Genomic DNA, 26,647 nt, shown 5'->3' with positions numbered 1-26,647 from the left:
AGAGTAGGCTACAACAGATGCTGGATCCATCTGCAGCCAAATCGAAGCCAGGCCAGGTCTAAAATTAGATGATATCAGGATGAGAGCAACAGATACTGATATTATTTGTTATTTTGCATACAACGGGAAGACAATTTACTACCATTGTCTACACCAGCGGTAACTGCGTTAACAGCCTCACTGGACTGCAGACGACACGGAGGACGGGACTATTAGATTTCTTTGCAGTGATATTCAAAACAGGACTGCTTTCCCCCCATATCAGATTACAAACAGAGCTACGCGTGTCTCTCTGTTCAACCACAAAGTAGACTGGACGGTGTCTGTCTTTCATGACGGGAAACCTTAGAAGAGAATATCAGAGCAAGAATGAGAACAAGAGCATCTATTTATAATTGACCCCGACCGAGGCGTATTGTTCTATTATGGAAAGGACACAAATACACTGGTTACTAGGTGTTTGCATTGGTCTAACTTTATACTTGTGCTCTGTTTTGTTTAATTTCACTTGCAACATTGTATCTATTTTCCGTAACCAGTTTTACATTCAGCTGGCCCACAGTGTCAAAAACATGGGCGGTACCACCTGTGGCATTTCCCCCAATCAGATAATAGGTTTACTCCTATCCGGCAACGTCACTGCTTACAGCGCGGGAGATGAATTCAACAAAAGTTGTACTTTCAGAATTGCCGCCAACCCAGTAAGTACAGCCAGGTAATTTAATTCATTTGTTATTTTCTGACATGTAACGTCCAAAGACGAAACTGATTTGCGCAATAGCAGTAACAGTAAGATACTTTTGTGTAATCTGCAACTGTAAGTATAAGCTATTTGAGTTTACTAGCTAACAAACGTTACCTTATGTTGGATAAGTTGTTAGCTGTGCCTAAAGCCTCAAATGCGATTTTGCTCTCGTGTGACTCGCTTGACAGATAGTTAGGTACTTATGGCATCACTTGAGTGAAGTTTTCCCTGAGCTCAAGCTTTATTCTTGGTTGTTGGAGAGGTTTTATTTTGGTCATTATAGTGTCTATTTCTGTCACACTAACGTTACTTGTGTAACTGGCTGGAAAGCTAACGTTTATCGAGTAGCTAGTATGACAACATGCTTGTCAACAAATGGTGAAACATCAGTAGCTAGTAAGCTAACGTCAATTAACTTGTCTTGTTGTGATGGAGTGGCAGTGGTTGTTCAAAGAAACGTTTTAGCAAATTGTTCTGAAAGAAGGATTGTCGTTTCCTCTACCAGCCACTGACTTCTGACCCTGTGAACCGACGTGCAATGCCTTGCGAACGAAAGCCTATGCGCTACGGCCATTCGGAAGGCCACACCGATGTCTGCTTCGATGAGCAAGGAAAGTAAGTAAAAACCGCATAATATCTAGGGGGTTTAAACACAGCTCGTTATCTTTGCACACTTCTGACAGGTATGTTCTGTCGGGGCCTCTGATCGTTTTACCTTCCCCAGGTGCATCCTCACCTGCGGAAGTGATGGCGATGTCCGTATCTGGGAGAGCCTGGATGATGACGACCCCAAATCAATAAATGTTGGAGAGAAGGCCTACTCTTTAACCCTCAAGGTAATGGAGATGCCATGCACGTAGCACTAATGGGTGTTGATATACTTTACTTTAGAATGACCTACAATAGATGCGTAATTGCTTTTAGAATATGGATATTTCTGCAGTGCTGAACTGTGTTCTCATCATCCAAGTATTACACCATGCTGTCATTACCCTGATGCATTATGTCACCGGTGTTGGGTTACTATTTTGATTGAGTCTGGCAGTGACTGGAAGGATTACAGGATGAATTTCAGAAAGACAATTAATGCTATTAATTACATTCTGTCAGATGGATGACATTTTGCATTGATGATGGAACTGTATTGCCTTAATTGTTGTACAGTGTGTGAAATATAGGGATTGTATTCTTTGTATTGAATTGGTAAGCTGTTTGAATTACCCAAAACTGTTTGAATTGCATTGTTTTTCTGGAAAATTGCGAAAAAAGTCTTTATAATCATAAAAGTATAGAACTATTATGACCATAATAGTTATTTGTTTTGGTGCGACAATCTTCTACTTATATGAATCATCCATAGTCATCCTACTAAATGACCTTTCCTGTACAGAATGGGAAGTTGGTCACCGCAGTGTCCAACAATACAGTGCAGATCCACACTTTTCCTGATGGGGACCCGGATGGCATACTCACCCGTTTCACCACAAATGCCAATCATGTCGCTTTCAACCACAGCGGCACCAGAGTGGCTGCCGGCTCCAGGTACCAGGGGAAATGTATATCTCCTTTGACCAATGTATTCTTTTATTTATTCATTGATCACACTCACAACTGATATGTAATTTACACTGTGCTGTGCTAAACCTGTGGATCATATTAAAATATTGTTAAAACAACAATATTGCTATTCTATGAAAATCTAGTTACTTTTGTGATCAAATGGTTCTTCAGGGCTTTTGATTACACATTTGGTCTTACACTATGTGATGAATAATCACTTTGTGTCTAATGGACTGTGGTATGTCCACAACCTGCTGCTCCATGCTCCATTGTGATGGTAGATATCATTTTTCAAGGCCTTACCTCATATTATTTCTGGCATATTTCATATGCATGCTAGATAAATTACATTTTGTATTGGGGCATGTTCCTCTGAAGTAGCGCTATTAAGCTGGTTATGGGTCACTGACATGCCTTTTTCTAGATGGAAGTGCTCCGGTTCTCCTTGTTAAAGCTGTTGATTGTTTTATAGTCCATCTTGGAGGCAGGTGAAATGGCATTTTGCAGTAGGCATTGATTTTTCTTTAAACGGTTGTCGCTGTACAGAATCGGGGGCAGCTCGCAGTGGTGTCTCCGGATTGATCACGCTCAAAGTCTGTTTGAATATTGATTTGAAACACACAGACAGCTGAGGCCTATAACAGGTTATTTGATTTTTTTCCCCCCTCTATATATTTAGGAAATGAGTTTTATCATTTCCCTCTGAGGCTCCTCTGAGATCCACATCTCCAGTATGAGTTTGGGCCTGTGAGGAAGTGATCGAAATCTGAAATCAATGTGCTAGTCTTTGCGCTCTCTCTCTATCCCCCCCAACCCTATCTCTTTCTTCTCTCTCTTGTGTTGATTGGAGGTTTTAATGTTTTATGTGTTTTAGTAGTGTAATTGTGTGAGACACTTGGACAGTGGTTTAATAAAGGTGTGTTAAAGCTCTCGTCCATCCTTGCAGTGACTTCCTGGTGAAGATAGTGGAGGTAGCAGACAGCGGTCAGCAGAAGACCCTTAGAGGACATGAAGCCCCTGTCCTCAGCGTGAACTTTGACCCCAAAGAGGAGTTCCTGGTAAGAGAGTGCCCTAGAAGTAATTTAAATAAACATGTAACTGTCAATGTCAATAAAGTCCTTTGTATGCAGACCCTAGTACAAACGTGAATGTTTTCTGGGCCATACGATGACTGTTTTGGAGATAATGGAAAAAAAAGATTTTTCTTCTTCACGCACTTTATGATGTCCCCTTTTTAGGCTTCATCTAGCTGTGATGGATCAGTGGTAGTGTGGAACATTGATGAGCAGGTAAGGAGATGAGGTCACACACGAGTGTTTATGGAACATATGATAATTTATGAAGTGTAGCACTCAAATAAAGCTTCACACATGTCCCGATGTTTGCATTTCGGTGGTGTACATTGTTTCCTTGTTCTGTCAGTCAAAAACCTGAAGATGATGTGTTTTATATTTTTTCTCTCTGCCCTTTTACTTCCTTTGTAAGGTTCGAGTGACCAGCTGGGACATCCTCCAGAAGTCCAGCGATGTCACAAATGCCAAGTCTCTGTGTCGACTTGCCTGGCAGCCCCAGTCTGGGAAGGTGTGTGGATAAAACTCATTACTATGAGGAGTGACAAGGCATCAAATAGTGTTTATTAGTGTTTGTAGTTTCATTGGCTTTAGGCCTCTAACATTTACAGGGAGAACATGTCTTGCATGCCTTAAAGTATTGCAGATGCAGACTTGAAATAATCAACAAAAATGTACAAACTGGCGTACAATAATTTAGCTCATTTAGAAAATACCCATTACAGCCATGTTAGAAGATCACCAGACAGTACTGGGGCGTGCGGTATCGTCTTTAGTAGAGCCCAAGAACACACATCAGGAAACGTCACCATTCATGGGCATTCATGTTTTCTATTCTGGCTCTGTAGGGCGACCTCTTGCTCTTCTTGTGTCAGTGTAATTCATTCTTGTGAAGGCACTTCAGGCAGCCAGCTCTGGGCAACTGTGCTTTAAACAGAGCACTAGAGCAGGAAGAGAGATGTCTATTTCAATCAGTATCACAAGTCAGTCAGAAGGCTCTGGAACTTCTCAGCCTCATGCTCTCAGTCTCCTCTACTCCTCCTCCTCCACAGCTCCTGGCGGTCCCTGTGGAAACCAGCATCCATCTTTATGAGAGGAACACCTGGAGCCACGTTAGCTCTCTCGCCGATGATTTCATCACACAGGTGGGCGGGAGCTGTCGGGCTTCTTTTGTTTGCTCTTTTCTTTCTTTTGTTTATTTTTTTCCCCTTTCTTTCATCCATCTGCGGGTTCGTTTGCTCGGCCCGGTGCTCTTTTAGACATGCAGATTAACGGGAGTACGCCACCGCAATGAGTGGGTGTTTATGACTGGAAAACCGGTAATGAGTGCGGCCTGTGGTAATTTTACAAGTGCCCGTTGACATTTCTAACCATACTCCCCGCCCCTTCCTCCATCAGGCCATAAACGTGATCGTCTGGTCCCCCTGTGGACGCTTCCTGGCAGCGGCCACTGTTGGAGGATACCTGTGCATTTGGGATGTGGGGACAAAGATGTGTTTAGAGAGGTAAGGTATTAGACTGGTACAGCAGGACTCTTTCAGGGCATCAACGATATATCTGAACACATCTGAAAAAGAAATGGAAATTCTGAAACATGTTAGTTCGGAAATATTTGCCCTCGCTTTGTCTATTATTTGCCCTCGCTTTCACTCCTGCTGGCTTTTAGGGCAATGTTGCCCAATTGTGTTGCTCTAAAACATGTCTACCGAATCCTGTTACTCAGATTATGCCATTGTTTTTTCTTTCTTTCTTTTTTTTTTCGCCGTCTGTGTGCTGTGAATGTGTAATTGGTTTTTGTGTATATTTCTGTGTGTTGTCAGTCGATGCCATAGATTTTATTTTTTTGCATTTGTGTGTGCTGTGAGTGTCATTCACATGTAAACGTGTAGTCTTGGGTTTTTTCCCCCCACAGGCAGAAACACGAGAAGGGCTACACAGTGTGTGGGATGGCGTGGCACCCCTCTGGGGGGCAGATAGCTTACACGGACACAGAGGGCTGCCTCGGCCTGCTGGACGGGCTGGCGACCGCTGCTGCTGCTGCACAGCCGACCAAGAGCCTCAAGGTCAGTCAGGTTGACTCATTTTCCTGTATGAAGATTGAACCTAAGCACAGGGTTGAAAGGTCAGGCTGGCACAGAGGCCTTAGAATATGCCAGGCCCTATACATTGGAATGCAAATGATATATTCTTGATGGATGGATGGATGGATAGATATGGGTATGCATATATGTATCTACTTTGTGTGTATGTATATATATATATATATATATATATATATATACTGTGTATATATATATATACTTTAAACTGACAGTGCACTGTCAGTTTAAAGTAAAGTTTCTGCTAAATGATATTCGCTACATTAAGTGACTTTATAGAAACAGAGGTTTGAAATATCCAGTCCTTCATTAGAGCACCTACCCATGCCTGTTTTTTTGGCCGACTCAATAATATGTATTATATTTGAGTACAGAGGTTGAATGCTGTATCTTGGGGTTAACAGGCTAAGGAGAGCAAGGAGACAAAGGACTACGATGACCTGTTTGACGAGGATGACAACCAGTTCCTCGATGAAGAGGCGAGTGAGTCTCGATCGCCCGTGAAGAAGAGTGCTGTTGGTGAGGACGAAGATGACGACGACGATGACCTCATGCCTGCCACGGGCCGACCTCGCCACAGGAGCAGCTTCCTGGACGACGACAACTCCCAAGGTGTGAGGTCATCACCTAGGAGACGCTTTCAACAAGTCCAAAGCACCCTGTTCGTTGCGGTGTGAAGGAGAATTGTATTGTATTGCATCTTTCCCATTGACGTATTGTTCTTTTAAATACAGCAGATAGTTTAATCACGTATTACTGACTAAAACAGAGAGGTTATTCACTAAGCTTTATTTGGTCAAATAATATTGCTTTCTTCAGTGGGTAAACTTCAGTGAAATAAGAAGCTGTCTTTATCTATTTGGCCATATGATCTCATAAAGACTTCCTTTAAAACTCGCTGTGTTTGCCAGATGCGGGCTCCGTCAACCTGGACAAGTATGATGCCGGTGACGACGCCAGCAGCGCCATCGTGCCTCTGGTGCCCGCGGTGTTGCCAAGGCCGGTGTACGAGGGCCCCATGCCCACCCCGCCACAGAGGCCCTTCCAGGCCGGCTCCACCCCTGCCCATCTCATGCACCGCTTCATGGTGAGGTCACCGCAACAGCAGCAGCAGCACCACAAGCACACTCATACGGGCTTCTTGTTGTTTATAAATCACCAACAACATAACATGGCCTACTAGAGGTGTGAACGATGGATTTGATCTGCCCACATTCATACTGTTTTGAGGCCTGGACTATTTTTTTACAGAGGTCCATGGTTTTCACTTTAAGCGTGATTAAGGGGTGATTCATTAATAATCATCACCAGCAAGCTGCTTACTTGCTCCTCAAGTCTGTCCATATTATGCTGATTTCTACATTTGTGTGGAGTGTTTATAAAGCTTGTCTTTGCAATTCTAACTGCAGTAACAGAATTAGTAGCACTGTAGGGTTTGTTCCCATGAAACCGAAGTAATGATAAAGTGTGGGCTACTAGAGTTGTACATTTCTATCTTAGTGTTTTCTACAGTATGATGGTATGATTACTGAATGAAAGGCATATTTTTGAGGGTTTCAAGTGTGTTGTGAGATCCATCCCAAACAAGAAGTGTAAAAACAAGATTGATTTAAAGAAATCAATAAGCTGCCTCTGCCAGTAAGCACCCTCAGTGAGCTATTTAGACTGGAGACCTGACCCGCGGTCGGATAGTACATCCTATTGTCTTTTCCTAACCACTTTTACTTGACCTTGATGGAAACGTCATGAGGTCAAGGAAAGATGTGAGGAGGAATTTATAAGGACTTAGGAAAAGACAACCACAGTGCTAAGAGACTCTGACAGCACTTCCACTTCCACTAGGCTACATAATAATGCGAAGGCGGATGTTGATGTTGATTGGTAGTTTTGTGGGTCGGCGTTATTTCATTTCCTTTCGTGAAGGATGCTCCAGTGTACCCTTTGCTAAAGAAGATAAGAAACAAGCATTAAAGCACCTTTCCTTAGCATTTAGAGTATTGACCAGCTCTTATCATGGCTGCTACTTAGACACGTCCGGGTCAGTTAACTCAGTTAGAAACCTTCCTAAACAAAAAAATCTGTTCGACTTCAGCCCTGCTCTGGAAGGTAGCATGGAGGTCCGTGTCCGTAGCGGATCTGCTCCAACTCTGCCTGGCACACTAGTGGTTTAACACTGCCTGGCACACTAGTGGTTTAACACTGCCTGGCACACTAGTGGTTTAACACTGCCTGGCACACTAGTGGTTTAACACTGCCTGGCACACTAGTGGTTTAACACTGCCTAGCACACTAGTGGTTTAACACTGCCTGGCACACTAGTGGTTTAACACTGCCTAGCACACTAGTGGTTTAACACTGCCTGGCACTCTAGTGGTTTAACACTGCCTGGCACACTAGTGGTTTAACACTAATGGTGTTGTTCTCTTGGGCGCCTGCCATGTGTTAGCTGTGGAACTCGGTGGGGATCGTGCGTGGCTACAACGATGAGCAGGACAATGCCATCGACGTGGAGTTCCACGACACAGCCATCCACCACGCCATGCACCTGACCAACTCGCTCGGGCACACCGTGGCTGACCTATCCCAGGAGGCCGTGCTGCTGGCCTGCGAGAGCACCGACGAGCTTGCCAGGTGAGGTCCTGCCAATTCAACCAATTAAGCCTAGAAAAGGCTACCAATTAAACCACTAACAATAAATCTGGAGGGGAGGTCAGACTAATACATCTGCTTTTGCCAGGGCTGGCGTTTCAGAGCGTCTATAGTGGACCCATCTAATACATCTTGTGTTGACCTAGACTCCTAGAGGGATTCCTGCTAATACACCTAAACAGGCAAGGGGAATGTTAGTCATGCAGACTTCTGTCTCTCTGTCTTGCCCTCAATTTCCCTTTCTGTTTTTCTTGGGCTTGTTCCGTCTTCTCAATACTTGTTTCTCTTGTCTTTCTTGTCTGCTTATTCTTTCCTTCTCTTGCCATCTCTCATTCTCTTGCTTTTACATTTAGTCAGTTAGCAGATGCTTTTATCGAAAATGCGTTACAGTATTGTACAAATATGCATGCCATTTTTCCATCTGTATGTGTTGACTCTGAAGATTGAACCTATGCGGTGGCACCTTACTTTACCAGTCGACAAGTATTGAGCAGATCTACTTGTACATTTCTGTGTCCCTTGGATATTGAACCTATGTGTCTTTGCTAACTGTCAGCAGTATCTCTAATGCTGTTTTAGTCCTGCCAAGGAAGCAGGACAGCCAGAACACACTTTCTGTGCGTGCGTGGGTCCGTCCACTGTGCTGGCAGATATGATTCATGACCGCTATTTCATTCTTTCAACCTTTTTTCTCTCTGTGTGGCTCTCTCTCTCTGTCTCTTCCTCCTCTCCTCTGTCTGTGCAGTAAGCTCCAGTGTCTGCACTTCTCCTCCTGGGACACCAGTAAGGAGTGGATGGTGGACCTGCCCAAGGGGGAGGATGCCCTGGCCGTCTGCCTGGGTCAGGGCTGGGCTGCTGTAGCCACCAGTGGCCTCCTGGTGCGCCTCTTCTCCATCGGGGGGGTCCAGAAGGAGGTGTTCAGCTTACCTGGACCGGTGGTGTGCATGGCGGGGCACGGGGAGCAGCTCATCATAGCCTACCACAGAGGTAGGCATCCACACATCGATCAAACACAATTGTGTATCTATCTGTCACAAATCTATATGTTTCTACTGTATAGCAGGACGATGGGCCGTTAGACATGCAGGTTCCATACTTTATATGTATCTGTCAGACATTTCTGGCCATTTTGATTCTTTAGACAAGATCGCCAAACCCACACCCCTCAAAAAACATGTTTAGGGGAAATAAAGTTTTTTTTGCTATTATAAACACAAAATAAGTGTGTGTGTGTTTGTGTGTGTGTGTGTGTCCCCTCAGGTACAGGCTTTGACGGGGATCAGTCTCTGGGTGTGCAGCTGCTCCAGTTGGGCCGGCGTAGAAGGCAGGTGATCCATGGGGAGCCCCTCCCCCTCTCCCGCAAGTCCTACCTGGCCTGGCTTGGCTTCAGCGCAGAGGGTACGTCACTCAGGGACCAGCACACCTCCACACTTCCACTCTCCCCTCTACACACACCTCCAGTAACCCTTCTATACACTTCCACTCCACTCTCTGTGTTGGTCTTTCTTTCCTTGCATGAAGTCTTCCATTTCATTTTTCATACCCTTGTTTTCTAATGCTTTGCTGTCAGACCCTGCTCTTACTCTGTTATTCTCTCTCTCAATTATTCCTGGTGGCTTGTTCTATCCTCCCTGCCCCTGTTGCATCAGGTCAAATCACCAAATCTCTCTCTTTTTCAATTTTTTTAATGACTTGTTTATCGCATCATTTTCCCTCCACTTCCTGCCTGTTGTCATCACACCAGAGTGGAGCGGCACGCCTCTTTGTTCTTCCTGTCACCTCTGCTGTCATCACTCCTCCATTAAGGTTGCTGGGCAGGTGTGCAGAAGGGAAGATGGCTGCCCTTTGTGTGGGATCAGATTAAATGCTTTCTCTTAGTCAGTTTCACTTGAAATCAGCTCCTTGAAATCCTCTGTGCTTGGTGTGCGTACGGTTATGTCCTCCTTTGTAGTGCATGATAAAACATAAATGTGTAACATAACGTGATCATCATGTTATCATATCAGATAAGACAGCCACGAGAGGGACATGATTAATGGGAAAGACAATGGCTTGAAACAAAAGAACTCCACGCCTAAGGTGTGTGTGTGTGTGTGTGTGTGTGTGTGTGTGTGTGTGTGTGTGTGTGTGTGTGTGTGTGTGTGTGTGTGTGTGTGTGTGTGTGTGTGTGTGTGTGTGTGTGTGTGTGTGTGTGTGTGTGTGTGTGTGTGTGTCAACAGGTGTAATAATAGGTGTGTCTTTGTGCAGGAACACCATGCTGTATTGACTCAGAGGGAGTGGTGCGACTGCTAAATCGGTCCCTGGGAAACACATGGGCCCCCGTGTGCAACACCAGGGACCACTGCAAGGGCAAGTCCGACCACTACTGGGTGGTTGGCATACACGAGAATCCCCAGCAGCTCAGGTCAGGCCATTCACATGTACCCATTTGTACACACACTCACAAACACACACACACACACACACACTGTGTTTCTCTTGTGTTATGTTAATCCCTCTTGCACACTTTGCCATACTAGTCTTGTTCTCTCTTTGTTTCTGTCCCTCCTCCTGTTGTTTTGTTCCTCTTTTGTCTGGGGGTCTGTGCCTTTACATCATCATCATCATCATCTCTCTCCTCTCTCACACTCTTCTCCTGTGCTGCAGATGTATCCCCTGTAAAGGCTCTCGATACCCCCCCACTCTGCCCCGCCCTGCAGTGGCCATCCTGCCCTTTAAACTGCCCCTGTGTCAGACCACCACAGAGAAGGGCCAGATGGAGGTACACACACACACACACACACACACACACACAGACATTTACATGCCTTTACACACACACACACACACACACACACACACACTCGCCATTACACACACACACACACATACACACAAAGATGCACCCACACGCCATTACACACACACACACACACACAGTATGTACTTGCATGCTCCTCACAGCACTTCCACTAACAGCAGAAATGCTTACCCCTCTTCAGCCAGTCCTTTATGGACACACATACACAACATGGCAAATGCACCCTCTTTATTATATGTGTAGAGGACCATCCACGTTATAGGGGTGGAAGCAGATATATGTTGGGAAGGTTTGACATCAACATCACTGCCTACTGGATAGTCTAGTGTTATCTGTACCATCCAAGTTCATGGCGTGTGTGTGTTCGTTTGTGTCTCCAGGAGCAGTACTGGCGCTCGGCGATATTCCAGAACCATCACAGCTTCCTGGCGTCGAGTGGCTATGAGATAGACGAGGACGGCCAAAACCAGGCCCAGAAGGAGCAGCAGGAGCTACTCATGAAGATGTTCGCTGTGAGTGCTCCTGTGTGTGTGTGTGTGGCTGTGAGTGCTCCTGTGTGTGTGTGTGTGTGTGTGTGTGTGTGTGTGGCTGTGTGTTGTTAATTCATTCAGACCTCTGTCTGGTTTGTTGCTTTTGTTGCTCTTGTATTCTAAGTGGGTTTTAAATTCTGATTAGACATCACAGATGTTGAGCTGGCCTGCTGCGGAAATGGTGTGTTCCATTTTGTTTGCAATAGCATCTGTCTTCTTAGCACAGAAATGTTTTTCTTGTGTCCTCAGCTGTCATGTAAGCTGGAGCGTGAATTCCGCTGTGTGGAGCTGGCGGAGATGATGACTCAGAGCGTGGTGACGCTCGCCATCCGTTACGCCTCGCGCTCCAGACGCATGGCGCTGGCCCAACGCCTCAGCGAGCTCGCCCTGGAGAAGGCCAATCAGGAGCAGCAGCAGGAGGAGGAGGAGGAAGAGGAGGAGCCACACCACGCCACTCCCAACTCGGGGTAAATGGCCAGGGGTTTTCAGATCTTAAAGAAAATACACTTGGACTTGAAGTTGCACTTGAATGTCTGAATTTTGGGGTCACATCCCTTTGCGTCCAGAGTGGCATATGTCATGCAGTAGTATGCAAGCTGAATATGCTGTCCTAGAGGCAAGGCCAAGAGTCAGTGGTATACCCAACAGCAAGCGTTACAGTTAGGGACATGTTGCATGCAGTAACATACAGGGATATTTATGAGGAGTTTGAGTTTGTATGCATTTTGCAGAGCTGTGCATATATTATTACATTAGGTTGTGGTGTGTATTAGGGGGTTTTGACCCTAAAAGCTGTTTTGTTAACCTGGGGAAACTGTTGACTTTTTGACCTCTGCAGGTACAGACACAGTAGTGAGGAGATGAGAGGAGCGAGGCAGAGCAACAGCCGAACACCACAGCAGAACAGACACGAAGAGGAGGAGGAGGAGGAAGAGGAAGAGACTCAGGATGAGCAGATGGAGGCTGAGGAGGCAGCAGAGAGCAGGAAGCCACGTAAGCCCACCATGTTCTTTCCCATCATGCACCTGACATTGTTTCTTATTAAAGCCTGAAACTTCTTCTTCCTTAATGTGTGCTTAATAGTTGTTGCATCATTGTACACTGGAGTCATCATGTAATTTGCATGTGGTCCACCTCAATGGAATGTTTTTCTCAGGTTTGAACCCCTTTAAGAAGGGACCAGCATCCCCAGAGAAAGCCTCTCCTAAACCTGGTGTGTATTCAGCATTGTCATACGTACGCTTTGTAGTTTTTCACATACTTACTTAACATTATAAAACATGCTGTATAACATAATGTACATACACCATTAATGTGCCCAAATTGGTTTGCTTTTTTATAGTTTCTACAGTAAGCAAGGATGGAAGAGTGAATCCATTCAAGGTAAGCTGGCAAAAAGATGTTGGAATGGCATTCAGAGATTACTGCAAGTGGGAGATCACCACTTTAAAAGTCAGATCTCACTTCATGCGAGTGTAATGGAGTTTATGCATTGTTTAAATCCAATAAAAACCACCCACCATAACGTGTAGTGTATCTTACCAGTATGTGCCCTTGTATTATCTGAACTCCATTATCATAATATCTATTAGCTCCTGTTTGTGGTCTTGTTGATGCAGTATAATGCATGTCTCGGTTATTTATTCAGAGGAATCGCTGAATACTTGTGTGATTCATTCAGTCGTGTCTATTTCTCTGCAGGTGTCTGGGCCAGTCAAGCAATCAGCCTCGCCCGCTGGCCGAGCTGCAAACGTTCTGGATACCATGACGATGTCCAATCGCAAGCCCGCAGCGTCACCCACCACAGGGTCCAAGCAGAACAAATCGCTCGTGCTGAAACCCTTAGTTCCCAGGCCCAAGTCTAAGGTACAGACAGGACTGCCCTAGAACACTCTGGAGTCAACACTTCTTTGACATGCATAAAACACAGTAGCTTTGTCTTAATGTTACCAAGATGATGTAGACCGCTTGCTACCACCCTGTCTTTGACTATCATTCCATTACGAGGACATGGAGTGATTACACAAAGTCTTTCCGCTCCCGTTTTAGGGGTTAAGAGGCATGGCTTTGTGGTTACTTTCACATTCATATGCAATCACTTTGTTTGCATTTACTCATTTGGGCAAAGTTGCATGTCTGCATTTTTGCACTGTGAGGCAGTTTCTATTTGACTTTGACATAGCCCAACTAATGCAATGGAAAAGGTCGTTGTTTCATTTTTTTTATTCAATAATTAGGCCCAAATTCTGGTGTAATGGATGCAATTTTGTGTACATGTAGTTTGTGAAAGGTCATATAGATTACATCAAGTGTCCTTGAAAAGTCATGGAAAAGTTTATAAAATGTTGTCAATGGAAATGGGTGGGGATTCTAACCGAGAGCCTTTAGCTTCCCACAGAGGGACCGGAGCCGTAGATCATTGCACAGGACAGAGACACTTTAGCATAAAGCTCTGCTCTTTCATTGGTGTTTTTCAACTCTTTGCATGGCAAGAGAGGCCTTTGTTAAGACAACTCCAGATTCGACAGTTCCTTATTGCTATAACTCTTTCGAGATTTCTTACAATTTGTTGCTGAACTGGTAGTGCAAGATGCAGGAAATACCAAGGTAGTTTTTCCAGGGACCACATTGGTAAACGTTTCCTGAACTGTGGAGTCTTCACAAAAGCATTGGCTAAAGGAACAAATGTAACTGAAACGAAAATGTGTATATATATATTGGGGTTTTGTAATTCTTAGTCTAGTGAGTAAGGTGAAGGGTTTTCAAAATCTATATTAGACTTAACTGGTTGCTACTGTAGGTCGGCCAGCACTGAAGTGTTGTTTTTTTTGTTTAAAACTAGCAAGCTAATAAGCTAAATGTCAACTTGCCTTTCAAGCAACAACAAAAGCAGCGTTCTTCATGCCTAAAATAGCTTTTCAACCAATAGTATTTAGGTGATGTACTTGGCCATGTCGTATTGAAAGATCTGATCTTACATAGGCGCTGGGTTTCATACTCGGTTCCCTAAACCAGTGGTTCTCAACCTTTTTTGCTCCATGACCCAAATTTTTAGATACCAGTGCAGTTGCGACCCAACAATTAATAATCAGCATGAATCATCAGGCCAATAATTTAACAATTGTATTATTATTTTATTATTATGATGATTACTACCACTACTACTAGGCTTAATACTATACAACTGTTTACCATTGAAAACACATGCAACTGTTTAAAAGTCAGGATCAGTTATGCAATCCTGGACTTCTGAATTTCTTTGAACAAAAATGGACTTAAGCCATACATTTTCAACTTTTTAATAGGAAATTATGAACTTACATGTTCAACTTCTTAAGAAGAATCCATGGACTTACATGTTCACCTTTTTAGTCAGAGATGGACTAACATGTTCCACTTATCACAGGACTTATGTTGATTTTCTAAATGAGAAATCCTTACTTACATGCTCAACTTCTTAATGAGAAATGGACATGTTCAAATAGTAAATGAGATCCCTGAATGTTTTCCTGTCATCTAGGCTGCCCCATCCGTTGTCACACCAACACACTTTGACCAGGAGAGCTGACTGAGTTAAAGTATGTGTCCATTGCAGGAAATAATCTCTGCTGCCTGCAGTGGTAAATGTTGGCAAATCTGAATTAAATAAGAACTGCTCAGTCATCATTCCGCACATACCGCACGTAAACCAAGAGAATGGCATGGCTAGCCACGTCTGTGGATTCATCGAGTTGTAAGGCGATATAGTCAAAAGCGCAGAGACGCTCAGTGAGCTGCTGCTCAACATCATTTGACATGTCACATATCCTCACATGAGTGATGGCACGTTAAAATGTGAGTGATGGCACGTTAAAATGTGAGTGATGGCACGTTAAAATGTATTTTTTGTTTTGTTTTGGGATGCCTCGAGGTTTTGGCTTTGTTTCAAAATGTATCTGCAATTTCGAAGGCTTCAGGCTTTCATTAGGCAGTATTTCGTTGCATAGCACTCACACGCCTGTAAAACTCCCTCTTTGTTTCTTCAGGAGTCATATCTGAGCTGGTACTCGTTTTACACGAAGATACTGTGTTGACTTTTTGCCTACACTAGTCGCCTCTAGACATTCTCCGATCATGTGAGAGCATATTATCGTGCGATACATCTGAAATATCTTATATGCAAATTTGATTGGCTGAATGTTTGAACATGTTATTGTTAGATAGGCATTCATGCAGAACCATTACCGGTTTATGTAGTTTAATGTCAGAACTGGGGGAAGGGATTCCCTAATGGACAGAGGGAGCATGGCTTGAAAAAAAGGTTTTACCTTTTTAGAATTCGTCTCGCGACCCTTTCAGAAACTACGGCGACCCAAATTTGGGTCGCGACCCAAGGGTTGAGAACCACTGCCCTAAACTACATGATGAATAGTCTGGCCGTCCATAAAGCCGGTCATTAAGCTGGTCTCTCTCTTATGTGCATGTAAAGGTGTAACTGGGTGAGGATGGATGGATGACCCTCACCGCCTACATTCTGTTTGTGTTAGACCCAGACCACACTGCTGCAGATGAGCTCCAGGAGTAAGAAGCAGGAAGAGAAGGAGAAGGAGAAGGAGCCCGCTACGGAGAGACTGAAGCAGGCAGAGGATGCCACACCTCCTGCTTCAGCTGGGGACAACCAGGAGAACCGCAGGTAAAGGATGGGGCTACACACACACACACACATGGACGGATTAAGAAACCACGGGCCCCTGGGCCTGGACATGTTAAAGCCCCCTCCCCCTTTGCGGAAAAAAAATTATTGTGCGCTCACAAAACACGCAAGCACGCACACACAAACACCAAACGCCGAGTGATTCTTTTCCAAATTGAAACTGATTAAAACCTACCTGAGCAGCATGGGGCAGGAGAGGCTGAATGGCTGGCTATCCTGTCCATTGAAAAATCAAATCATGCATTACCACTTTTATGTTTGAAAGGCGTCGTTCGGCAAGCGTACTGTGCCTCTGGCTGTGCTCAATCCACTTCTTGGACTTGACGTTCAGATTCTGCGCCTAAACTAGCTAAATCGTATCGTCTTGCAATTGATCAAATAGGGACTTCACATTGGTGAACAAGATACATATTACCCAGCAATGATCATTGCATCAGTGTTGTTTTTGGCAGGCATTTTAGATTTAGTTTTAGTCTTAGTCTTTTTGACGAAATGCTTCTTAGTTTTAGTCCCATTTTAGTCATTTCTATCTTTGAAAGTTTTAGTCTAGTTTTAGTCTGACGAAAACTCAAAAGGTTTTAGTCTAGTTTTAGTCCGACGAAAACTCAAAAGGTTTTAGTCAAAAATCAAATATACATAAGATGCGTGTATTTATTTAATAGGCCAATACATTTATCATAATGAAACACACTGGCCTTCAGGTGCCTTTTGAGGTTTGTGGTATTTTTTTCCTGTGAGTTTGAAGCCGCAGCATGAAGTTGTGGTCGTGGCTTCGTCTCCGTGACCGTCGTTTGACTCGGCTCCCTGTCCCCGTACTGCCCGTAAAAGCAGGGCTGGAAATTAACTTTTTGGCTGGTAGATGAAAATTTTTACCAGCCAATCATATTTTTTACCGGCCAAAATTAAACCTGCCATTTCAGACCTACTCTGACATTGTTTGATCTACACAATCTTTGCCTATGATTTTAATATTATGTTAATCACTCTCAGAATGGATTAAAAGAAATCAACCAATATTGCCCAATTGGCTGGTGACTGCCGCAACACGCGCTGTATGCTATACCCAGGCATCCTTAAAGGCCCTCCTTAACTATACATTCATTATTTAATTTACTTTTGCCTGACCACAATTTTTTAGGAAGAAGAAGCGCTGCATTAGGTCTACTAAAAAAAATCTAAATTAAGCTTTGAAATGACACCTATATGATAGATAAATATTGTCCAACTAACACTACAGCATGGATATTCAAAACCTTATCATACTATAGTCTTACTGATCTGACAAAAAACCGCATTGATAAAAACTAAGGGAAGGCAAACATTACCTCTGCTTCACTGAAGGGGGCGTGCGAGAGCAAAGGAAAAAAACTTACCGGAGCATGAAAGTGTAGTGGGCGAAAGGCTTGATGTTTTGAATACATGTGTTACACAAAATACAATGAGCCACCTACTGCAACATGCCCTTGGTGTAGCTGTAGCTGCTGTTGTGGCTGTTGTTTCTTCCTCCCTAGATGTTCTCTGCACCTTTGCTTGAGGTGATGCAACAGCAATGAATCAGCACATTATTTTAGCTTTCGTTTAACTGCGTTAACTTGCGTGTGGTCAACTAAGTCGGTTTCAACTTTAAAATCGCTCTCGAAATATTAGAACTTTATAACCTTTGTATTCGCCGGCAAAGTATTAGAACTTTGTATTCGCTGGCAAAATTGTTGTATTAAAATTCTAAGAACTTTATGTTACCCCTTCCCTTCTCCCACTGTTCGTGTTGGCGTTGCAAGCTATTTTTAACCATGACGGGCGCAATAGTCGGGAGATTTGCTCCGTAATCCGTGCACATTAACACTCACGCGCAGATAATGGGTTACAGCCTAAACGTATTGCCCTTACAATTTAAGTGAATTCTCCTTCTGCATATTGTTTTTTTACTTTTTCACTGTCGATTTCCAAATCTGTGTGAATATTCATGAGAGCAAGTCCGGTCAGTCTTTTGTCAGTCATCGTACTTCGTAGATATGTCTTAAGATTGTACTTAATGACCGCTCAGCAGACGTTGTTTAAACGGGCATTGTCAACAAGACTCAATGAATGTTTGGGTGGAAATTTGCCGAACTTTCCAGGGCTTGACAAGGCTCACTGCGATTTGGCTGTAACTCATTTAGCTGTTTCCACAGCTCCAGCTCTGCATACTCAACGGCAATTAGTTGTCCGTACACCGATTTGATTTGCTGCCATACATTGTCGGATAAGGAGGAGGGGTGTAAGATACTGAAGCAAACCCTGAATATGCTGATCATAAAGTCAAATGACTCCATTCATTTGGACAGGGAGATCGTAGTACCGCATTTTTTTTGCGCGCACCTCTGTCTGCAGTTTACCTATTGTAATATGCGTTCATAGTATTGAATTACAGTGGCAATGCATGCGTCGTGCTGGGAACAGCGTGTGTCAGATAACTTTTGTAAGCGTTTGTTTGTACTTTAATCACTATTCGTTTGTTTGTGCTTTGTGCACTGGCCAGGCTCAGCGCATGATTGCAGACTCTCTCTCTCTTTCTTCTTCTCACGTAGCAGAAGGTACGCACAGTGCGTACAGCCGTACGGCAGCTGCGCGTGAGCTAGGCTTTTAGTGTGTGATGGGGGCGTGACTGTTAGGACAAGCAGCTGGCTCCATTTCTGATGTCTGAGCTCTTGATTGACATTGCACGCATATTATAGTTGGCGGAAAAAAGCATGTTTTGAAACTTTGTTCGTCGACTCACTAACAATTGAGTCTCGTCTAGTTCTCGTCTGACGAAAATGTCTAAATTTTTCGTCAAATTTTAGTCTTTATATGGCTTTGGTGACGTTCGTCTTAGTCTCATTTTCGTCATGGAAAAAAGGGGTCTGACGACGTAATTTTCGTTTTCGTCTTGCCTGACGAAAACAACACTGCATTGCATATCTGTATATTAAAAAAATAACAAATGAAATAAGATATTATTTAATTGAATCAGCTTTCTAATAGTTTCTAGTGTATGTACGATAAGCATATCATTGTGTTATAGATTGCTACTGACGATTTCCCCCTAAAGATAATGAAAACCATGATGGAGACAGGTTTGCCATTTTGAGGGAATATATAGCATACGGTATTTACGGCTAGTCTTAAAAATGTCATCGAACACTGTTGCATTAAACTAGCGACACTTTGACGTTCATATGTTCGATACAATGTATTTGCAGCACAAACAACAATAGGCTACAGTTTACAGTTGATTCAGGGCGTAACATCAACAACAGCTCTATCGGAGGAGGAGATGGAGGAGTGCAGGTAGGCACAATGGATACGTTTTTTAAAGAGAGTGCATCCATCTCCACAGACATCAGAATCAAATGAATCAAATAGAAAAGTGAGCCATTATAACGACCCGTACCTCCAGTATGGGTTCACTTAGTGTGGCGAGGTGACGTGCCCCACACTAGTATGCCTGTTCTGCAGAGAGATGTTGGCTAATTCAGCCATGGTGCCTAGCAAGTTGGCAAGGCACCTGAAGACCAAGCACCCGACACACCACACAAAGACATTGAATATTTTGAAAGACTTAAAGCACAGAATACCACACAGAGCGAACACTTTCTGCCGTGCGTGTGTCTGAGAAGGCACAAAAGGCTAGTTTTTTAAGTTGCCGAGTTGCTTGCTAAGTCTCAAAAGATCCCCCTCTCTGATAACACGATCAAACGTCGCATTGATGATGTGTCGGAGAACATGGAATCTGTACTGAGTGAGAAACTACGGGTAAGGGGGACATTTGCGCTTCAAAGAGTCCACTGATGCTAGGGGCCTTTGCCAGCTGATCGCTAACGTGAGATATGTGGATGAGGACAAATGTACAGAGAACTTTATTTTGCAAAGAACTTGACAACCGTGCTAAACTTAATGGGACACATGTGCCCGTCTTTGACTGCAGAGTTTGTTAATGCGAGGAGGGATTGTGGACAGTGCAACACCTGAGGCAAAGGCTGTCAGTTGAACAGGACCTCCGTGTTGCACTGTCCACAATCCCTCCTACACCTGAGGCAAAGGCTGTCAGTTGAACAGGACCTCTGTGTTGCACAGTCATAAATCCATCCTCGCATTAACAAACTCTGCGGTCAGAGACAGGCACATGTGTCCCATTAAGTTGATAAGTTGTCTGTGGAGACAAGAATAACTATTTTTGGGAGCTTTATATTGAAGGTTTGTTCCTGCAATGTTTAGTTACTGCCAGCTAATTTCTCGATTATTACCAATATGTATTTTGGCTGTGATATAGTTGTGAGAGGGACAGACTTTGTCTGTTCATATTCTGTTCACTATTTGTTCAAAAGTTCTATTAAATGAGCTGAATTAAAGAGAGTGGTTCATTTGAATATAACAAGAATGAGATAAACCTCACCTTCTCAATGTAATGCCTTTAATAAAAGCAGTTATAGCCTATTGAACATATCACAAGGTTAAATCAAATGGCATAAAGTACAAATATGACATAAAAAATAGGGGTGCCGTGGATGGAGAGAGATATGTTTAGAGGTGCCGTGAGCCAGAAAAGTTTGGGAACCACTGGTCTATAGTTACGCCTCTGGCGCACGTTCACAGTTTGCAACACAGCACAGGTACACTCAATTAAAGCCATTACCAAATGAGCAAAATACACCTTTTTCAACCACAAATAAGAGAAACATAACAGCGACTTCACGCAGAGGCTCTGGCTTAGGGGCCCCCTGAGCTCATGGGCCTCTGGGCCTGGTAGGCCCGTTCGTTAATCCATCCCTGCACACACACACACACACACACACACACACCATGCAGTGACCAAACGCCAACAAATTAGATGACCCCACTTCAAGGTCAAAGTCAGTTTTATTATCACACAGCAGGACCCACACATGCATTTGGCGGCGACACTGGACACACATACACACACACACAAGCATGCTGATGAGACGCCGGTGAAATTGTCCTTCCGCTTTTAACCCATCCTGAAGTCCTTGTCCGTCCTCAAGGGGCTCCAGGAGCAGCGGGCAGCCTTTTTTTTCCCCGGCGCCCGGGGACCAGGCCAAGTGTTCAGTCCAATCTTGGTCAGGGACGGAGGAGAGAGATCTTTCTGTTTTTTTTTTTGCATGTTTTTGTGTTTTGGGTTCTATACGGAGGAAACCCTTGTGAACACAGGGAGAACAAGCAAACTCCACACAGAAAGGCCCGGGAGATAGCCCACCTGAGCACTGAAGGTCAGGGGAGGACCTGACCCCCAGAGCCAGCAGCGCCCCATGTGGGAATCGAACCCATGACCTTCTTGCTGTGAGGCGGCAGTGCAAACACCTGAGCCACCGTGCCACAGCACCGCCACTTTGTAAGCATCGTGGAAAAAAAAATAATATAAATAATTTAAATGAGCCATCAGCAACCTATATGAACTGTTATATTTTTGGAATAAACTACTTTTTGAAGGCACTGTGAAGGCAGTCCATTAGGCTCCAACTATGTCTGTATCCTGAACGGCTGTCTGTCCCTGTCTGTAAAAAGGCCCTCTGTGTTTTTGTGGTGTTTTCCCTCTACCAAACGTCCTTGACCTATATCAGGAAACTGTCGGTCAGACAGTGATGTGTGTAAGAAAGATTAGAAACCTGTCCTCAGCAGAACTGTAACCCCTCACATCAGTGCTGTTATGCTTTGAGCTCACCTGTAGGCCACCTGATGGAGTGCCAACAACCCCCAGGTTATGGGTTGACTTTCTGGAGCAAACAAACAGAAGCGTCTGTGTGTGTGCGTGCGTGCATAACCTCACTACGTCAAGTTGCTCTACGTAAAAGCAGCTGATAATTGAATAAATAAATGTACGTTGAATGAAAATGCAAATCTCTGATCATAGAATTCAAAAGAGGCTAGAAAGTAGAGTTTAGAAACATCTACTAGCTAGTGTATCAGTATTCATTTAATCAGAGAAGAAACCAATATTTTGTAGTGGAAGTTAAAGCAACAGTAAAAAGTTTGGGTCTAGTGAGAACTGCCTAAATCTTGAAATCTTGCCCATTCCAATAACAGTGCTGCCTGCATTGATTAAAGCATGCTAACTGGAGGTTGTGCCAATATATTAATTTCCACAAGCTAGTCGGTCCCTGACCACTGGACTGCAATGTGCTGCTAGTTTTGAAAAAAGTACTGAAATCTGATCGTGTCACATTTATGATGGTCATAATGTATTATTATACTCTTCCATGGATGATGTTGCATAGTGCCATTGTATGCACATGGTGCAGTGTCCACTTAATGTCTTGACATTTAGCCTTTTACAAAAGCGATGGAAAATGGTTGGAAAATTGTGTAGGCTATGAAAGGTCATGGACATTTCATTAAGGGTTTTTGAAAAGTCATGGACAAGTTTTGTTATTTAGTTGATAACAATGGGTGGGAAATAGTGTAAAAAATAACCGATACGTATCGATATCCGTTTTTAGCGTGTAAGATACGACTACATCGATGCGTGAAGTCCCGTATCGGTTTTAAAATTTCATGAACCCGTCTTTGCCCGATTTAACAGTTATGAATCGGTTCACAAGCATTTGTCTCTCCGTTTTTTTTTTAACACAAAACACTCGCTGGCCTGTTGCATTTTATCTCAGTCAGAACAATGACAGCCTGTCATTGGTTTGCTATGCGGGCTTTGGCCAATCAGGCTGTATTCTCAGTATTAACGCCAAGACCTGAGGAGAATGACAGATTACAACTCTCAACAATGCTATGCTAGCTACGCTATTCATTTCCAATGGCCAATGCTATGCTAGCTACTTCAGCCTAGGAAGATACATCGTTGTTGATTGCGTGTTTCTACAGACATCCTCGGATTTAAATAATTATAAAATAATAAATAGGAGAATATTTGTATCATTAACAATTATGTTTACCATTTATAGTCATGATTCCGAGACCGAGCCATCATGATGTCCTAACATAAATGTAAGCACTGTAAGAACACTGCAAATGGCAGTCACGACATCCCAAGTCTCCCGGAAGTTCTGGGAGTCTCCCGCATATTGATAACGACTCCCTGATGCCCGCAAATTACTTAAAATCTCTCGGAATCTAGAGCGAGCGAGCAAGACTGTGCACACGAGACAGACGTGCTCCAAACCGCGTTAGCATCTGTGTATGGCGCGCACGACAGAGAGGGAGAGGGACCTAGAGACAGTGCGTGTGTGAGGCAGTGTGCGTGTGTGCCTCAGGAGCATCCTGATTGGCCTGTTTCGGTAAGTCAACCAATCAATTTTCAGTGTGGGCGGGCTTTTATCTCATCTCTTCTCCCGAACCGAATTAATCAGTTCAGTGTATCTAGGAACAGGGGCACCATGGCACAGGGAGAGTGCCCCCAAAAAGAAAATATAAGACATTTTACAACAGACTATACAAAGGTGTACCCTTGTCTTGTAAAAGTAAATTACAATGACCGTCTTGCACGCTGTACTATCGGTAACAGTGATTTCAGCATTGCCCATGGTGGGTTAAATGACTAATTGATTTCATGTGCATATTTTTCATGCCGGCAGCATATAATAAATAGTAAAAGTAATCTACATATTTAAACATAATTAACAAAGAATTGAATAGGGCTATAGCCTATAGAATGATATTACGCTTTTATAACTTTTAGGGACCACAACAGAAATACGTAGGCCTAGGGGGGGAATACCTCCCTGAAATGAATTTTTGCAGGTTGGGATGTCTGTCTAAGTGTTTTCAATAATTGAACGGCATCGCACTGAATCGTTTTTTTGTCAACATGCATCTTTTCTTGTATCGTATCGTGCCCATGTATCGAGATACGAATCGAATCATTTTTGTCATGAGAGATTTACACCCCTAGTGGGAAACCATTCAGACAATGACTAAATTAATTTGAAGAAGATATCAAAACCAGTTGCCTATTAAACATTCCTCAGAAAATTGTTCCATGCTGTTGCTGAAAACCCTTATCGTGTGTGTGTGTGTGTGTGTGTGTGTGTGTGTGTGTGTGTGTCCTGTTCCTCCATCTGTAGGCCAAAGACGGGCTTCCAGCTGTGGCTGGAGGAGAACCGTAAGAGCATCCTGGCTGATAATCCAGACCTGGAGGAGACCGCAGTCATTAAAGAGGCCATGGGGCGCTTCAGGACCTTATCTGCGGAGGAGAGATTGGTGAGGGGCTGTGTGTGTGTGTGTGTGTCTGTGCGCTCGCATTCTGTCTTGCTCATTAGTTAAGATGGTTTACTATTCTTTATTTATAATTTTTTATTTATTGATTTTAGCTGGTGTCTTTCTGTGTTTGTGCGTGTGTTTCTGTGTGTCTGTGTCTTGAGCAGTCCCTTACGATTTTTGTAAATGTAGGTAAATTTGGAATATTATTTTATTTAACACAAAATCACTGCAATTCTACCACAAATTCAGTAACTGCAACAATCAGTGCGGTTACATGGATTTGAATTACTGGCTTAGTCGGACTGAAAAAGAATTATTCGTTTAATGTAAACACCTTTATTCGAATAATTGTGGTCCGACTACGATCTATAGCAGCGAAATATTCACATTCAAATATACACATTTTTGAAATATGCATGAGCAAGACCATTTTCTTGGCCCTCCATTATCGTACCTTCATGTGCTGCATATCAGAAATGGCCTACAGAAAAGCTAATTATTCTGACAGCTCCTGTTACCATGGAAACAATAAACAAAGCTAACTTTAGTATCTAAATAGCAAATGCATAGCAGAAATGGATAACAGAAAAGTTTTGTCTCAACCAGAGACATGTATATATGTCTACGGTCTCAAGTGTTCATACTAATTACACGTTTTTTAAGATTATCCTGCAGACTGTCTCACACATCGGATTTGAACAGACGCGGCCAATGATTCGAATTATTCACTGCCATGTATTTTGAGATAATAGCAGTTGCCCCCAAAAATAGCATAGTCCAAATAAAGCTATAGTCGAATTATTACCATCATGTAAATGTGCTGAATCACAGCAAACCCTTGATTTGCAAGATCCTGGAGGGACTTATTAAGTCTGTTACTTTATCATTAAGGCTATTCACCTTTCTTTTGTATTTATATGACTGGTGTCTCGGTCTACCTGGTTGATTGTGTGTGTGTGTGTGTGTGTGTGTGTATCTGTATCTTTGTGAGTCTGGCTCTTTGAAGTGTTTCACTTGCCTGTTGAGACTGTCTGTCTAACTGACTGACTAATTACCAGCATTCTGCTTTGAAAAATGTAATATGACTTGGATTACACACCTGCACCCGATCATATTTCTGTGTGACCAGAAAGACTGGTCCAAGAATAGTTAGTGGTGTTCAGCTGATGGCAGCTGGTGGCGGCAGAATCAAAGCAGTTATTCAGAGAAGTGAGATGGAGCCGTAGTGAAGTAGTGAAATGTTATTTGGGGCTGATGTAGTGTGCTGACGGTAGCGGGGAAGCTGTGGCTGGCCTGTGATGACTAATCTATATTAGCGCCCCTGTCTCTTTAACGTGAATCATCTGGATGCTCTTTCTCAGCGTCAGTGGCAGGATGGTAGTTATCCTGCCTGAATGGTAATTATATCTCTGTGTGTGTGTGTGTGTGTGTGTGTGTGTGTGTGTGTGTGTGTGTGTGTGTGTGTGTGTGTGTGTGTGTGTGTGTGTGTGTGTGTGTGTGTGTGTGTGTGTGTGTGTGTGTGTGTGTGTGTGTGTGTGTGTGTGTGTGTGTGTGTGTGTGCCCTCCTCATAGCTCACTGGCATGTGTGCACCACAGGAGAAACGTGTTTGTGTGTGTGTATATCTGAAGGAGGCATTCGTGACCCAGCACCTTAAAGGCCACTCAGCCACGAGCAGAATGGTACTCCAGAGAGGATGAGGCCGGGAGGTGGTGTGGGTGTATGTGAGTGAGTGTGTGTGGAGTGGAATGCCTGTTGCTTGGGAACCCTGTGTGTGTGTGTGTGTGAGTGTGTGTGATGGGAGGTTGGTGGTGGGTATCATCCATTGATCTTATGCTAATGAGGAGGACGTGGCCTGGGGGTGGGTGGCATCACAGAAACAAGGAGAACAGGGGAAAGCGTGGGCTCAGATGGGTGTGTGTGTGTGTGTGTGTGTGTGTGTGTGTGTGTGTGTGTACACTTCTGTTAGGATGACTCACCACCAGCGTGTGTGTGCGTGCGTGCGTGCATGTAAGCACGTGAAATTGATAAATAAATGCCATTTCAAACATTTTGTGGATGCTGAGGCTTTTGATGTCTTAACCCTCTTTCTCTTTCCTCTAGTCCTGGACGGAGAAAGCGAAAGGAGACGTGGGGGACGTGAAGAAGAGAAAACGAGAGGAGGATGAGGGCAGAGAGGATGAAGGTGAAGAAAAGCAGCGAGAGGAGGCCAGTGCAAAGAAAAAGAAACCTCTGGACACTTCCGCCAAACTCTCCGCATTTGCCTTCAGCAAAAACTAAACACACCGCTACAAATAACTTGTTTGGCTTTCTGCATTC

At 43.7% G+C, this 26,647-nt stretch overlaps 1 protein-coding gene across 1 annotated transcript; it reads left to right on the top strand.

Annotated features, from left to right (window-relative positions):
- Positions 1 to 1,283: 1,283 nt before the first annotated feature.
- Positions 1,284 to 26,608, top strand: wdhd1 (WD repeat and HMG-box DNA binding protein 1; the record flags this gene model as incomplete). The annotated part of the gene is made up of 25 exons (XM_080849715.1): positions 1,284 to 1,360; positions 1,470 to 1,581; positions 2,136 to 2,287; positions 3,252 to 3,363; positions 3,544 to 3,594; positions 3,791 to 3,886; positions 4,428 to 4,520; positions 4,774 to 4,880; positions 5,288 to 5,438; positions 5,879 to 6,086; positions 6,386 to 6,561; positions 7,921 to 8,105; positions 8,869 to 9,110; positions 9,384 to 9,521; positions 10,371 to 10,527; positions 10,770 to 10,884; positions 11,304 to 11,435; positions 11,703 to 11,920; positions 12,292 to 12,446; positions 12,610 to 12,666; positions 12,796 to 12,836; positions 13,155 to 13,319; positions 15,980 to 16,125; positions 24,195 to 24,330; positions 26,432 to 26,608. 25 exons carry the CDS (start codon positions 1,284 to 1,286, stop codon positions 26,606 to 26,608), a joined length of 3,399 nt encoding a protein of 1,132 aa, XP_080705841.1.
- Between the last annotated feature and the right edge of the window lie 39 nt (positions 26,609 to 26,647).

The sequence above is a fragment of the Sprattus sprattus genome (assembly GCF_963457725.1).
Source record: "Sprattus sprattus genome assembly, chromosome: 13".
Taxonomy (NCBI): Eukaryota; Metazoa; Chordata; class Actinopteri; order Clupeiformes; family Clupeidae; genus Sprattus; species Sprattus sprattus.
The sequence above is the reverse complement of the archived record's forward strand: the minus strand, read 5'-3'. Positions and strand labels throughout refer to the sequence as shown.